The sequence below is a fragment of the Thamnophis sirtalis genome, unplaced genomic scaffold (genome assembly GCF_051295495.1).
Source record: "Thamnophis sirtalis isolate CommonGarterSnake01/CBP01778 unplaced genomic scaffold, rThaSir2_p1.2 scaffold_11, whole genome shotgun sequence".
Lineage (NCBI taxonomy): Eukaryota > Metazoa > Chordata > Lepidosauria > Squamata > Natricidae > Thamnophis > Thamnophis sirtalis.
In genome coordinates, this window is record NW_028261391.1 from 35,849,742 (window position 1) to 35,864,044 (window position 14,303).

Below are 14,303 nucleotides of genomic sequence, written 5' to 3' on the forward strand. Positions count from 1 at the left end.
CGTGTGCTTTGTTTTGCTCCTGGGTTTATCTGAGTTTATCTCATAATAATAGTCATACTGCCAAAACTCTGACAGTACAAGGGTAAATGTTATGATGGTTATTGCACAGTCAACCAATTGTTTAAATTGCATTTGGCATTCTTGTCCACCTATCAAGTCCTTCCCAAAGATCTGGAACAGACAGATGTTTTTGTTTAATAATATTAAAGGTATCATAACAAGATGACAGCTGTTTCAGGTAAAGCTGCCTTTTGCAGCTGACTGGTGATGATTTTGTCAATGCCTATGGTGTTCAAGTGGTGCTCCAGATGTTTTGGAATTGCACCCAAGGCACCTCTTACTATTAATACTATCTTTGTTTTCTTTTGCAGCAGTTGTTCTACATCTATTATTATGGTTGGTTGCACTGTCAGCCAAATGTTTAGACTAGATTTGGCATTTTTGTCCACCTTGGGACTTGGACTTGGGATAGCAGATGTTTAATGGTATTAAAGGTATCATCACAGTGGGCCCATCAAGAGAATAATGAGGTCTTCAAGGCCTTATGGAGTTCTAACAGGGTGTGGACAAGATGCATTTTTAGGTGAGATCTCATTCCAGAGCCAGGCACCATGACATAGAAAGCACCTTTCCCAAGCCCTGATAGATTGCCAATGTTTAACCAAAGAGACCTAGACTCAGCCAACTCTGTTGGCATATACTGACCAGGCAGAAATCTATGGGAGATGGGTCACACATATGTTTAATAGCATGAACATGTCATTCCTTATCTAAAACGGTAATGTTGACTTAATATGTGGAATTAGGTTCAGGCTTCCAGCTATTTTAAAATACGGTAACATTTTTTTTGTTGCAAAGGCTGACTTTAAACAAATATATTTAAACCACAGCATTCAGACAGCTGAATACAGCTTTTCATACGTATTATTGAACTGTGGTAAAATTATAGGATTAACTGGGGTGATGGCATTATTAAGTAAATAGTATCTAATCCATGTTATGCATTAAATGTACTAACTAGATTTGTAACCTAGGACTGTACTTTAGTTTTAGGTTACAAATCCGTTCTCCAGTTACGACCACAATTGACCACAAATGACTGTTGCTAAGTGAGATAGTTGTTAAGTAAGTTTCTCACATTTTATTATGTTTCTTGCTGCCGCTGTTAAGTGAATTACTGCAGTTGTTCAGTTAGAAAAACAGTTGTTAAATGGCTCCCTCATTGACTTTGCTTGTCAGAAGGTCGCAAAAGGTGATCACATGACCCTGGACACAGCAACCATCATAAACATGAGTTAATTGCCAAGCATCTGAATTTTGATCCCATGACCATAGGGATGCTGTAATGGTTGTAAGTATGAAAATGGTCATAAGTCATTTTTTTCAGTGCTGTTGTAACTTTGAACAGTCACTAAATGAACAGTTGTAAGTTGAGGACTACCTGTATATGAATAGTCTGGTAGCACTCTTTTATGTTAAGCATCCATTTGATTAACAGAAATGCAACAACATGTTTTTGCAGTGTGAAGATGCCAGTTAGTAAAGAGTTTCATGTCCCACTGAATTTTTCATAGACACACTACTAGTAGAAATGCTGGTAGATTAAAGGAAAAGGATTGTGTGCCAAAGTTCTAAAGTGTTATGCATCCACCTATATGAAAGAGAAGCAAATGATCAGCTCGTGGCAACATAACGTTTCTATGAACCTGCTGAGAAAATAAGAGTGATTAAACACTGATACTACACAAACTAGGAGACATATTTGTTTTTCATGCAGATAGTTGTTGTTAACACTCTTCAGGAGAGCAGGATAAAAGAAAGAGATTCCCGAAAAGTAAAAAGTTAAACTGTAAGGTCATAACATTCATTCATCCAAAAATTCATTAAATCTGTAGGTACAATTAGCATCACATTTCTGAGGAGGATTATTAATTGGTATGCAGACCATTTGTTGAAAGAGTCCCTATCCAACCTGTGGATGCCAGTAACCACAGGTTAGCTCTGCTGATGAGAAATTATGGGATAGTGTAATATACATACTTTTAGTGAAAAGAAATATAGAGACTTTTTAAATCAGAGGACAATTGGAAGAGATATTATTATATTTAGGGCTCCAGAGCTCTCCTGCTCTAAGGAAATGTAACCATGTAGTAAAAAAAAAATCCTAAATGCCTCCCATAACTAATACATTTGTAGGTTAACTAAACAGCCTACAAAAATAGAAAGCAATATGTTCACAGACCTCCTGAGGCAATATATTTTTTTATTCTATCGAAACTTTGTGAGGCAAACCATTTTTTTGTCCTGAAGATGCCAGCTTCTACAGTCAGCAACATCAAACCCTGTTCAGAAATTGAATTATTTGAAGTGACTGGTGAAAAACAAGTGTTTTAGAAGTTCCTCCATTTGTTTTCTTTAAAGCATTTAGCCAGCAGAAAACAAGATGCCAGAGACAAGACAATTTTTTCATTTATTTTCACAGAATTAATAGAAATAAGGTTTTTTGATACATTATTGTTGTGGAGGGGATGGGTAAGAGGTTGGATGGGAAGAGTGCATGTGTTAAGGAGAGTTTAAAAAATTATCATACAAACCAGAGGCAAATGAGAATGGCTTGTATTTGTTTCTATTTTTATTAATCCTTTGTTAATTTTAATAACATAGAAAAAGGAATTTTTTGATGTCATATACTGTGTACTAAGCAGCCACAGAGAAGATTCTGTAAAATAATTTAGATGTATTCAATAAATACAATATAATAGCAGCCTTCTACAATGCAGGCTACATAGAGATTTCTTCCGGCTTGAAGTACCCTGGTCTTTAGTACACCTACTGGAGCAGACATGCTCCAAAAAGTGTTTTAAAGAGACATATCTATAAGATACATATAAAAGAGGGTCTAAAATTAGAAAGGATTTTCCCCCAACATATTTTTACCACGGTCTCCACATATCCGATGACCCCACGTTAACACCATTATGTGCAAAATGAGGTTGCAAAATCGCCCTGGGATGCGGCAATTCATGCTGATTACATCGTGATGATGGTTGTGGCTGAAATGACTTTTTCAGTCCCAGTTTGACTTCAGTTGGATACATCTCATCCTGAGATTGGCTAGAGCCTGTTGTATTTCCATTGCCATTGACTGGAGTGGAAGGGTTCGGATTCTCCTTGCAAGTCTCCTCATTGGATTTGGGCAAGGATTTCAATAGGTGGTTCAATAATCGTGCTCCAAGAGTCTTGTCCATCCAGTCACAAGTCAGGAGGAGGTTGTGGACTTCATGCATGCACTGAATATATCCAGTGCTGTACCTCTGCTGAGCTTCAAGACCCATTTTAGAATCTGCTAATTGAAGAAGAGAGATGCTTTCAATCATTTAATGCATAAAAACTCAAATCTACTAGACTGACTCTTTCCCCATAATATTAGGTACTACTCTGATTTTAAGTTCTTGCTTTGGATCATCTATTGGGATCTAATCATTTGCAAATAGACATGAAATGGATTAAAAACGAGATTATAATTATTCTTTTATCTTAATACAAAGGAATTGTAGAACTTTTGGTACTCTATGAGCTATTTGTTTACAGATGTTTCACTACCCAATGCCATGCACTGATGATGTTATCTAGCTGGGTAATGATACGTCCACAAGCAAGCAATTAAGCTCAGAGAGTAGCAAGGACTGCACAATTCAACACTGAGCTCCATGCATTGTCTTCTATTGGAAACACCTATGAATGTATTAAAAAGATTCTAGATCTAGTTAGTATAAGAAAATCTTTTTGTGCATGGGAAAGATAAGTTGCTTCTCCAAATAGCACTTTTTGAATAACGTAAGAACACTCTACCATATATTACATAAACTCGACTGACAGTGAATAGAAAGTTATCTCAGTAGGTACTGTTAGGCATGTAAAGAATAAGGAGAAAAGAGTTACATGGTGCTCATTATACCAGGCCTTTTTCAAATATTCAGAAAAAAAAATCCAAACTTCTAAACTGCTTTTACAAGATGAATGGAGCAACTACGGTACATTAATGATACATATCATTGATACAGGGAAATAGAATAACCTAGAAAAGATCTTGTTGGTTACCAAGGAGAGAAAAATTGAAACTAAGGGTGATTGAATGTATTGGTATCCAAGCCTCGTGTTGAAATTCAGTTCTGTGCAGAGATATGACAAGTGAAATTAGTTGCTAAATTCAATAGCTATCCAATGCTTCAATTTTCAAGAAAGACTAAGACCCCCCATACGTCTTTCTAACCAAAAGATTTTGGCAAATATCACTGGAAAACAAAACAAAACAAAATAGCATTCACTACTCCCAAAGCTATTTCATTTCAACAAAATTCGCTTCAGAGCACACAGGACCCTGCCATGCTCCAAAGATTTATACATAAAATCCTGGCAAGGGAAAATATATGAAGCCTACATTGATGATCTACTGATCTTCTTTTGGGACAGCTTACTACCAGAAGTGTAGATTACTCTTTGCTGGCTGGGGAATTCTGGGAGTTGAAGTCCGCCAGACTTAATGTTGCTAAGTTGGAGACCCCTGCCCTACAACATGGTAGAGTAAAAGGTACAGCATGAAAGAGTAAAAGGCAGGGGTGGAATGCTGCTGGTTCGGACCGGTTCTTCTGAACCGCTAGCAAAAAATTCTATGGTTGCCCAAACTGGTATTAAAGGTTCCAACAATCAGCTGTGACAGTGCCACGCGATTGCGGGAACCTTTTTATTTTACTTTGGCAGGGTTGATTCACCAGCTCTTTAGGGAAGGATTCCCCATTCAGCCTCGAGAGAAAAGAAGCATGCGCTTGCTCCTGGCCTTTTTCCATTTGGTGGAAGCTTCAAAGCCAGCAAGTGCACGCTTGGGAAATCCTTCCCACCAACCTGGAAGGAAGCCATGCCCACAGAACTGGTGGCAAAAAAATTAGATTTCACCACTGGTAAAAGGTATCTTCTCTCACATGAATTATTGAAGTATGAGGTTTTTCTTATGGAAGAAAGAATTCCATATACTACATAGACACATTAAGCAAAGCAGTTCAAACATAGCATCTTTAGCTATGAGTAGAAGGGGATTTGAAAGAGAAGGGGCTGTTCTTTCTCCCAGAGCTATGGTACCAGCAGGAAGTCTGTCTTGCAGCCTGATGACAAGCCAATTGCTCCAAGGAAATAAAAGGCTTGTGGTAAATAAAATCAAGAACACAGACTGTGCCAAGAGAGTAATTCAAGGACCTTAGCAGGGGGCCCAGATAGAGCCTCTGCTCAGACTGAAGTTCAGAAAATTAAAGGACCTGGAAAGGGTTAATTAAGTCAGGAAATGAAGGCTAGGGCACATGGGTAATCTGGCTGAAACAGTAGTATGCATTGTGTTGATAAGACAACATTATGACATTAACTATGAAGAACACACTGTATCCCCTGAACAATGGGGAAAGTGGGGGGAGCTCAGGGAGGTTTGTATCTGAGAATCTTGAACCCAATAAAATTCAAAAACTATTTGTGTGCTCATCTTTGGTCATTTCCCAAACAACCTTATGTTATGTCATCATTTTATACAAAGTACAACTTCACTGAAGCTAAATAGGTACATACAACCTTGTTTCTTCTCTCTCTCTCTCTCTCTCTCTCTCTCTCTCTCCGTCCCTCCCTCCCTCCCTCCCTCCCTCCCTCCCTCCCTCTACCACTCTCATTCTAACTTCATTATTTCTTTGAATTACTTTGCCAAGCTATTGGGCTGGTTTTCATATACAAAACAGAAGCAGCTACAGCCAATATACAGAACATCAACTCACCTATATTTATGTTGTGTTGGATATTCTGGAGATGTTTTACTGTCATTTCCAAGATATCTGCTTTTTCAAGTTTTGACTGCTATTTTAAAATGAAATAACAACAATTATTATCATATTTGATAATATTTGAAAGCTGCTGCAAAATGAAATATAGATGGAAATAAAGAAATGTGGGAACAGAAAAATGTTAAAATCTATGCTTACATCAAGCCGAAAGGCTCCAACAACTGTTTCCTTGAGCTGGTCCAAACAATTGTTAATCCTCTCTCTTCGCTTCCTTTCAATCAAAGGTTTTCTTAACTGAAATAATTAAGGGAGAATATTAGGAATGGCTTGCTTGACTTGAATCCATATAGGCCTTCATTGGAAGAAGTTATTTTCCAAAGCAGATTCTTTCATCGTACAATGGAACGACATATATGGGAACTATCACACAATCTTTATGATCAGTATTTAAATAATTACAATTCTGGAGCATTTTCTATTAGGCACATTCACATAATGTAAATTTAAATCAATACAGTCAAGCAAACTGATAGTATAATTCTATGTGCATATATTCAAATTCAGTCTTAACTTTAGTCAGTGGAGCATATTTTCAGATGTATCTATATGGGGTTGCAGTGTTGTAATTTCTAATAATCCCATTATGAAGAAAATGTGAGTGTAGTTCCTAAAACTTAGAAGTGCAATTTGCTTTCCCTTTATCTCATGTATTGTAACATCAAATTTTATTAATAGATTTGCATTCCTTGGCTATTTCTTTTATTTAGCCTAATTAGCGCTATAGGGAGGTAAGCTTTTTTAATGAAAATCATAATCAGCACATTTCCCAAGCCAGCCATGCCCTGTGCCTTTCATTTTTCTAACAATATATATTTCAGTTTAACAGTCCATAAATGTAGTCTGCTTTTATATAGCTCTGTTTTTCTACTGCATCCTACAGCTAAAGTCGAGCTCTATTATGTTGTACATTAAGTACATAAGAATATATAAATAGATTGTTCCACCCTCAGGATTTCTGCACATACAGTTTTACCTTGGGTGTTCTACTTGCTGCATGCACTTTTAGATTTTATTTCTATCAAGGGTCGGAGATAAGCAATTTTCCTACTAGAAGGAATTCTTGGAAAAGCAAAGAAACACATCTAGATAGCACACCTGTGAAGACAGCCTTTTAACAATCCCACGGAGCCACTGGAATAATATGGCACCATTTGTTTGATCCCTTCAGAGATGGCAAGCTTCTTACAATGAATTTATTTATAAAATAATGCATACCTTCCTTTCCTCTTTGGTATTAGAAAGTTTCTGTCCACTACTTGCTAGGGTTGTAGCTGTCATTGTAGTCCTGCACGCCTGCCTGAAGGCTTAGGGGAGAAAAGGGAGAAAGCCCTATAGCAACTGGCTTCTCCTGTTGTCTTCTGGAGCATTCTCTGTCATGAGAGCTGCACTCTGCTAGCATTTATAGCTGGATATTAGCATGTGAATGAGGGAATTGCTTAGCTGGTCTCCTTTTCCCACAGAAGGGGTTGAGGCCAGAGGCTTGTGACCATCAATCAAGGCTGACAGGTCACTACTTATCAATGGCCAGATCTCACACACACAGTGCCTAAAGAACGACAGATGTCCAGCTTCATGAAAGCTTTGCTTGGTAGAAATCTTTTGTTTAAGGAGGCAGAAAACAAGTGCCAGTGATTATTTGGCTCCCTTCTCAATCAGCACTGATTCCCAGGGGAAAAAATACCAATAATCTAAACCATAACCAACTGAGAAATACCTGGGCTGCTAGGATTAATAGATATACCAGCTTTGAATATAGATCTTTCTTTGCTCCCTTATTTTTGTGCCCTTTGGAATACTTGAGGCAGCACTAAAAATCTTCAGGCAGGAACTCTTGTGTATTCTTATTTCACGCATTGAATACAAATGTGTACAAATGACAAGTGAGTATTACGCACTTATCGTATTTACAGTAAGTGGAATGTTCTTGAGAACATGGGATTGCACAACTCAATATCTTGCAGCTTCTGAATATTTTTCCACAGAATGAATCATCACCACAGGAAAATAGTGGCTGAGACGTTTTGCCTCTCTGCAAATGTCCATGTGCCCATCAGAAGCAGGGTTGAGCAAACTACATGATATCAGACACTGGATTAGGGCAAAGTTGCTTTGTCTACTCATTGACTACAAACAGACTTTCTGTTTCATTATAAAAGTATGATGGAGAAGTTATTGTTGCCACAGAAAAGGTTGGGGAACACAATTTGGAATTTTTCTGTAACAATAATTTATAAATAGAATGCACATTCCAAAATTTAATAGCAGACTTAAAAATCAGTGTCATATATCAGTAGCCCTAAAGTGACTTGACGATTATCAGTCCTAAGAATGTTTATTTTAGATCGGTTTCATTGTGGACATTCAGTTTCTTCTTAGGAATATCGTTGTCATCGTCATCATCATCATCATCACCACCACCACCACCATCATCATCATCACCATCATGAGTTGGAAGGGAGCTTGGAGGTCTTCTAGTATAATCCCCTGCTCAATATGTATTAGCTCTAGGTTTCTAAAATATATATTATTGTTTTAAATTGTATCCAATCTTTAAAAGTTGAAATGCACCGTAAAATAATATTTAAAACAAAACTTACTTTGAAAAAATTACGGTAAAGCAAGAAAGAAGTTGTTAAACTCTTTTCCAATCCATCACAATATATCTTTAATTAATACAACAGATTTCAGGACTGGAAAAAAAGAAAAAAAATACAACAGATTTCAGGACTATGGCAAACCTATATATAATTATTTGATGTGTTGTATCAAGGAAGGTTAAATGATGTCAGTTTCTATCTGCTAACACTATGGCTTCATATTGTATAAAAATGCCTTAATTTTCATGGATAGATATTTTTTTGCAAATCACTTCTCTAATCTATAAGTTTAACATTAAGAAATATAATTCTAACTTTAGAAGATTGAATTTGAAAATGTCCATTGGAAAAACAATTTTAAAAAGTAATAAGAACGAACCAAAAGTGTGACATTGGTCCACATGTTTTTCTACATTAGGAAAGTTTTGTTTTATTGAGCAAAAGAGCAATTTTTATACATTAAGTTTTTACGGTCATTCCTACACTCTTGATACAATCAATCAATCCAATATTTCAGAAAAACCTTTGCTTTTTCATTTTTTTGCTGCATGCAAACATGTAATACCTCATCCATCCTGGAGGAGGATTGTGGGGCCTTCACATTTTTCTGGCTCACTTAGATCTAATCAATATTTCTTCAACCTCAGAAAATAGCAGAGAGGAAATTACTGTAACTTGCTGATCCAGGAACTCATCTTGAGTTAACCATAATACATACATACAGGACAGGGGTGGGTTGCTAATCCCGTTCCAACCGGTTCCAGCCGGCAGCGTCCTCGTGCACGCGCGCAGTTCACGCATGCGTCTTAGCGCCTGCGCGATGCTCTAGCTGCTCGCGGAGACTCGCGCAGGTGCTGTATGTGCCATCCAGCTGCTCGCGGAGAATCGCGCAGGCGCTGTATGTGCCATGCGCCTGCGTGGAAGCGCAGAAGCCTTCAAAGACCGGTAAGGAGCGTGGGCGGGTGGGTGGGCCCTTCGCCGTTCCCGGAAGTTACTTACTTCCGGGTTCGCCGACCAACCGGTTCGCGGGGACCGCCGCAAACTGGTTGAAACCCACCCCTGATACAGGAAGAAGGAGGAGGAGGAGGAGGAGGAGGAAGAGAAGGAGAAGGAAGATAAGAAGAAAAAGAAGAAGAAAGGCCAAAACATGTGGTTTTGTTTTTAACTTGCTGAAAAATAGATTATGACTTCAGTGCTAGAAGTAAGATGACCAGATTTTCAGATTGGTAAAGAGGGACACCTTTGACTGGGGGAAGGGGGGGGCTTGATTAAAAATTTTATACGGAGCAACAAAAATTTTCATACAACGCAAAAATAGTATTGTAATATTTTTTTTATTTCAGCATAACTACAATTTACAAATATAAATTGTAACTGTTGCCAAACATCAAAATTTTCATCACGTGACCATGAGGATGCTGCAACGGTCGCTAAGTGTGAAAATGGTCGCTAAGTGTGAAAAATGGTCATCAGTCACTTTTTTCAATGCCATTGTAACTTTGGTCACTATACCACCTTTCTTGCCACAGTTCTTAAGTGAATAACTGCACCTGATAAGTTAGTAACATTAGTGAATCTGGTTTCCCCATTTGACTTTGTCAAAAGGTCACAAAAGGCAATTAAAATGACCCCAGGACACTGAAACCATCATAAATACGAATCTGTTGCCAAACATCAACATTTTGATCGCGTGACCATGAGGATGTTGCAACGGTCGCTAAGTATGAAAATGGTCGCTAAGTGTGAAAAATGGTCATCAGTCACTTTTTTCAATGCCATTGTAACTTTGGTCACTATACCACCTTTCTTGCCACAGTTCTTAAGTGAATAACTGCACCTGATAAGTTAGTAACATTAGTGAATCTGGTTTCCCCATTTGACTTTGTCAAAAGGTCACAAAAGGCAATTAAAATGACCCCAGGACACTGAAACCATCATAAATACGAATCTGTTGCCAAACATCAAAATTTTGATTGCATGACCATGAGGATGCTGCAATGGTCGCTAAGTGTGAAAATGGTCGCTAAGTGTGAAAAATGGTCATCAGTCACTTTTTTCAATGCCATTGTAACTTTGGTCACTAAGCCCATTATACCACCTTTCTTGCCACAGTTCTTAAGTGAATAACTGCAGCTGGTATTTTGTATTTTGGATAGAATCTTTTTTTAAATAGTCTAAGACAATTTAAAAAAAGAATCCACACAGAATAAATTGAAGTAAAACATTTCAAACTATTCCACACAGAATAAATTTAAGTAAAACTATTTTTAAAAATTCTATGGACAATATATTTCAAAGTATTGTGCATAGAATTTTTAAAAATGGTTTCACTTCAATTTATTTTGGATAGAATCTTTTTTTAAATAGTCTAAGACAGTTTAAAAAAATAATCCACACAGAATAAAGCTATTTAAAAAAATTCTATGCACAATAAATAAAATATTATTTTAAAATACATTAAAAAAATAAAAGAAAAAAACCCAGCTCACTTACCAGCAGGCAGGAACTCCAAGTCAATCCAGAATGATGTAGATGTTAATACAAAGAACTGAGCAAATTAAAATGGTGAAATTAGTCAGGGAAATATTTTTCAAAGAAACTTTGCCACCATTTTTTCCACACAAGCCGACCTCCAACCTCCGTGCCCTTCCCCTCTGGAAAATCCAGGGAGGAACACTTGCGACTTCTCTAGCCAAGTATTTCCTGGAGCTCTATGGTACTGGGTCATCTTTTCTTATAAAAGTAAGTAAAATGGGTGGGTGGGGGGGGGTCCATTTTCTTGGTTTAACGTTTTAATATCTTCAATGAAAGTACTGAGACATAGAGAGGGATTAGACAGAGTGTCTTTTGTCTTGCCCCGGTTAGAATTTCTTAAGCAAATCCACTGGGCTTTCAACATGAAGCCAGAAAATCGGGACTTTTTAAAAACGCCCCGGGACACGGGACAAATTGTTATAAATCGTGACTGTCCCGCCAAAATCGGGACATCTGGTCACCTTAGCTAGAAGAGATCTCTTTTGTATTGTCTTTGGTGGGAGTAATATTTCCTCAGAATTAGGAACAATGAAAACTATCTTAGAGAATCACCCCTCTTGAGAAACATGTGGGTTATAACAGTTCAGTGACTTTCCAGTATAAATAAGCTTGGCACTAATTCGAAGTCAGGAAGTCTATGGTGGAAAGATAATTGTGAAAAAAAAATTATTTTATTTTTGGCCATATGAAATTTGTTGAATGACTATTGTCAAGTCAAAGTTTATTACAGTGATCAGAAAAAAAGACCAGAAAAAGTTAAAAACACTCAAGGAATATCCAGTTAAAAATTCTAGAATAAAATAAATAAGAGATAAAATCTATATTAAAATCACAATTTAGCATCCAATCAGTTACACACGAGCACATTACAGCACTGTCTAACCATACTATAATATAAATCCTTAATCTGTGAGGCCCGTAGGAATGACTACTGAAAGGTACATTCCCTTCTTCTTTCTAGCATTATTCCCACACTATGGCAGGGTCCACTTGTCAAAAAAACCATCTCCATTTGGATTGACCCAGCGTGTTTTCAGAGGAGACGCCCACATCATAAAGGTACATTCTAAAAAATATTAAAATAACAACAATGCAAACTTTATTAATTTGTACAATTTCAACAGACCACTATTTTGTTTAGCTATTGTAAGTTACAACTTTGTTTATATTGTGTGAGCAGTTTTGTGTCAATATATTGAAATCACAACTGGAATAATTTAAAGACTTCTTATGGAGATGCACTTTTAATATTATAAAGGAATGGGACTTTTATTTAGAAACATGATTTTGTCTGCTATTTATCTTAGTTCCAATAAAGAGCTAATCTTATATTTAAATTATAGAAATAAAAACATGCTCCGTTATTTCTGCATTCAGGATAGCAACTTTGGGCTACCAAGCTCTAATGGGATCATAGTGCTATTTGGCTGAATTGCTACATAGCACTATGTGGTACATTTTTTATCCCTATCTAATTGACTTAGCGGAATTGCTTGCATACACAAACCATTTTTAATTGACTTGACATGACCCATGGCTCACAACCTATACTAGTTGGGTTCCCAAATCATACTAAAGCAAAATCAAACCAACTCTCAACTTTGCAAGGTCAGTCCAAGCTATAACATTCCAATATATCTGTTAAATTAAAAAATAAAGACGTATCCAGTTAAAAATCTCCCATTTGTTTACCTTGTCCCTTTTTCTGTACATGTTGTATGATTCCAAATATGTTACTTTTGTAGACCAAAATATATTATTCCATGTGATTCCCATAAAAATATTCATATATGGTAGGAACTACAGAATGAATATCTTTAGCTGGATATTAGTTTTTATTTTGCACTTATGGTTAGCATTGAAACTTGGAAACTGGGTAATTATTCTTATTCAGGCAAAGTATGACATTTTTCTGTGTAATTGAGTGGGAAATAGGAATGCAAATGCAAATGTGTCTACATATTATTCAAGGGTCTACTCTGTGACTTGCTTTCTTCTCCTTTTTATGTTGCTCAATGCCCAGTTTTTAGAAAAAAGAAAAGAAAATCCTTGAATTGCAAAGCTATGGATTTTTTCTGTATTTCTTAAAGCAGTGGAGAATTCATCTTAACTCTCCTTCCTTTTTCAATATGTCTGAATATTTCACATAATTTAAAAAGAAAACAGCATTAAACATCTGTTCCTATACTTTTTTTAAGAAGAAAAGGAGGCTTGAAACTAGAAGACAAAACAAAAAAATATGGCAGATGTTAGTCAATCCCCTCCAAGGCAGATGTCCAGGTTAAAAAAAAACCTTTAAAAATCAGGTTTAAGAATTCATGGCTCCAACTCTTTTCTGACTTAGGACACGCGACTGCTTGGCTTGTGGAGGAATGTGGGAAAACTCTAATTCACAAAGAACTTATTCAAACCAACCTAATAGCCATGAAGAATCTAATCGCCAGCAGGAAAATGGACAGCAAGTCCACCAAAGAGGCCGGTAGAGAAAATTAACCCTTTCTGATTTGGTATGCAAAATAAAGATAGAATTCCCACATAGCTTTATTTGACATGGTTGGCCATTCCCACGTTACACAGCAGCTTTGTCAAAAGATTCTATCTGCAGTATTAATCTGTGCAATGTCCAAACTGCTGGGCTAAGGATTCATAATTTACAGAGAATTCAACTCCATCAGATTTTTTTTTTAAAATCAATTCTTTCAGTCAATGATTCTTAATTTTCTCCTTATATTAGAATACATACCCCAATCTTGGATCCCATAAGAGCTTTCATGTCAAGAATGAGCAGTTCAAGCAGCTAATCAGTTTATTCCTGTTGACTATGGACTGACTTTAACCTTAGTTCCATAAAGTCAGAACTTATGCAGTACTATGTGGTTGGTGGGGATATGAATTAGCAGAAGACAATCAGAAATATCAATGCTTATTGAGAGGAATCTAGTCAAGCAGACTCTGAGATGAGCAACTTAAGTAAAATATCAATGGATGAATGCAACTCCTTCCCTTACTATTTACAAACTACCTGGATCTGTCAATGTTCAGTAATCACTTAAAGAGTTATAAGTCTCTCTCTCTCCATCCATCCATCCATCTTTCTATCTATCTCTATCTCTGTGTTTTCAACAGAATCTGTTCAGTTTCAGAATTCCTTAGGACATGTTACTTTAAGTGGGATTGAAAAGGGAAAAGTCTGTCAGGGCTTAATAACATTTCAAGTATAAAGCTGACCTATTGACAATGTTGAATCCATAGTTTCCTGTTCATATTACACATTAATTCCAAATAGGATGATTTT

At 36.7% G+C, this 14,303-nt stretch overlaps 1 protein-coding gene across 2 annotated transcripts; it reads right to left on the bottom strand.

Moving 5' to 3' along the window:
* Positions 1-2,003: 2,003 nt before the first annotated feature.
* LOC148043605 (transcription cofactor HES-6-like) lies at positions 2,004-7,426 on the bottom strand. Of its 2 annotated transcripts, none has more exons than XM_087724936.1 (4): positions 7,092-7,426; positions 6,015-6,110; positions 5,811-5,889; positions 2,004-3,343 (listed from the first exon to the last, which is right to left on the bottom strand). In XM_087724936.1, exons 1-4 carry the CDS (start codon positions 7,152-7,154, stop codon positions 2,934-2,936), a joined length of 648 nt encoding a protein of 215 aa, XP_087581062.1. In that variant the 5' UTR covers positions 7,155-7,426; the 3' UTR covers positions 2,004-2,933. The 2 variants fall into 2 exon arrangements, with proteins under 2 accessions (XP_087581062.1, XP_087581061.1); XM_087724935.1 differs by having other exon boundaries at positions 2,004-3,346.
* Positions 7,427-14,303: the final 6,877 nt, after the last annotated feature.

Excerpts from the sequence above, each read along its gene's own strand:
- LOC148043605 (XM_087724935.1), bottom strand. The coding sequence starts at position 7,154 with ATGACAGCTACAACCCTAGCAAGTAGTGGACAGAAACTTTCTAATACC. Across the intron at positions 5,890-6,014 it reads TTGGAGCCTTTCGGCTTGAT|CAGTCAAAACTTGAAAAAGC; the intron begins GTAAGCATAGAT and ends ATTTTAAAATAG. Across the intron at positions 3,347-5,810 it reads CCAACACAACATAAATATAG|CAGATTCTAAAATGGGTCTT; the intron begins GTGAGTTGATGT and ends TTCTTCAATTAG.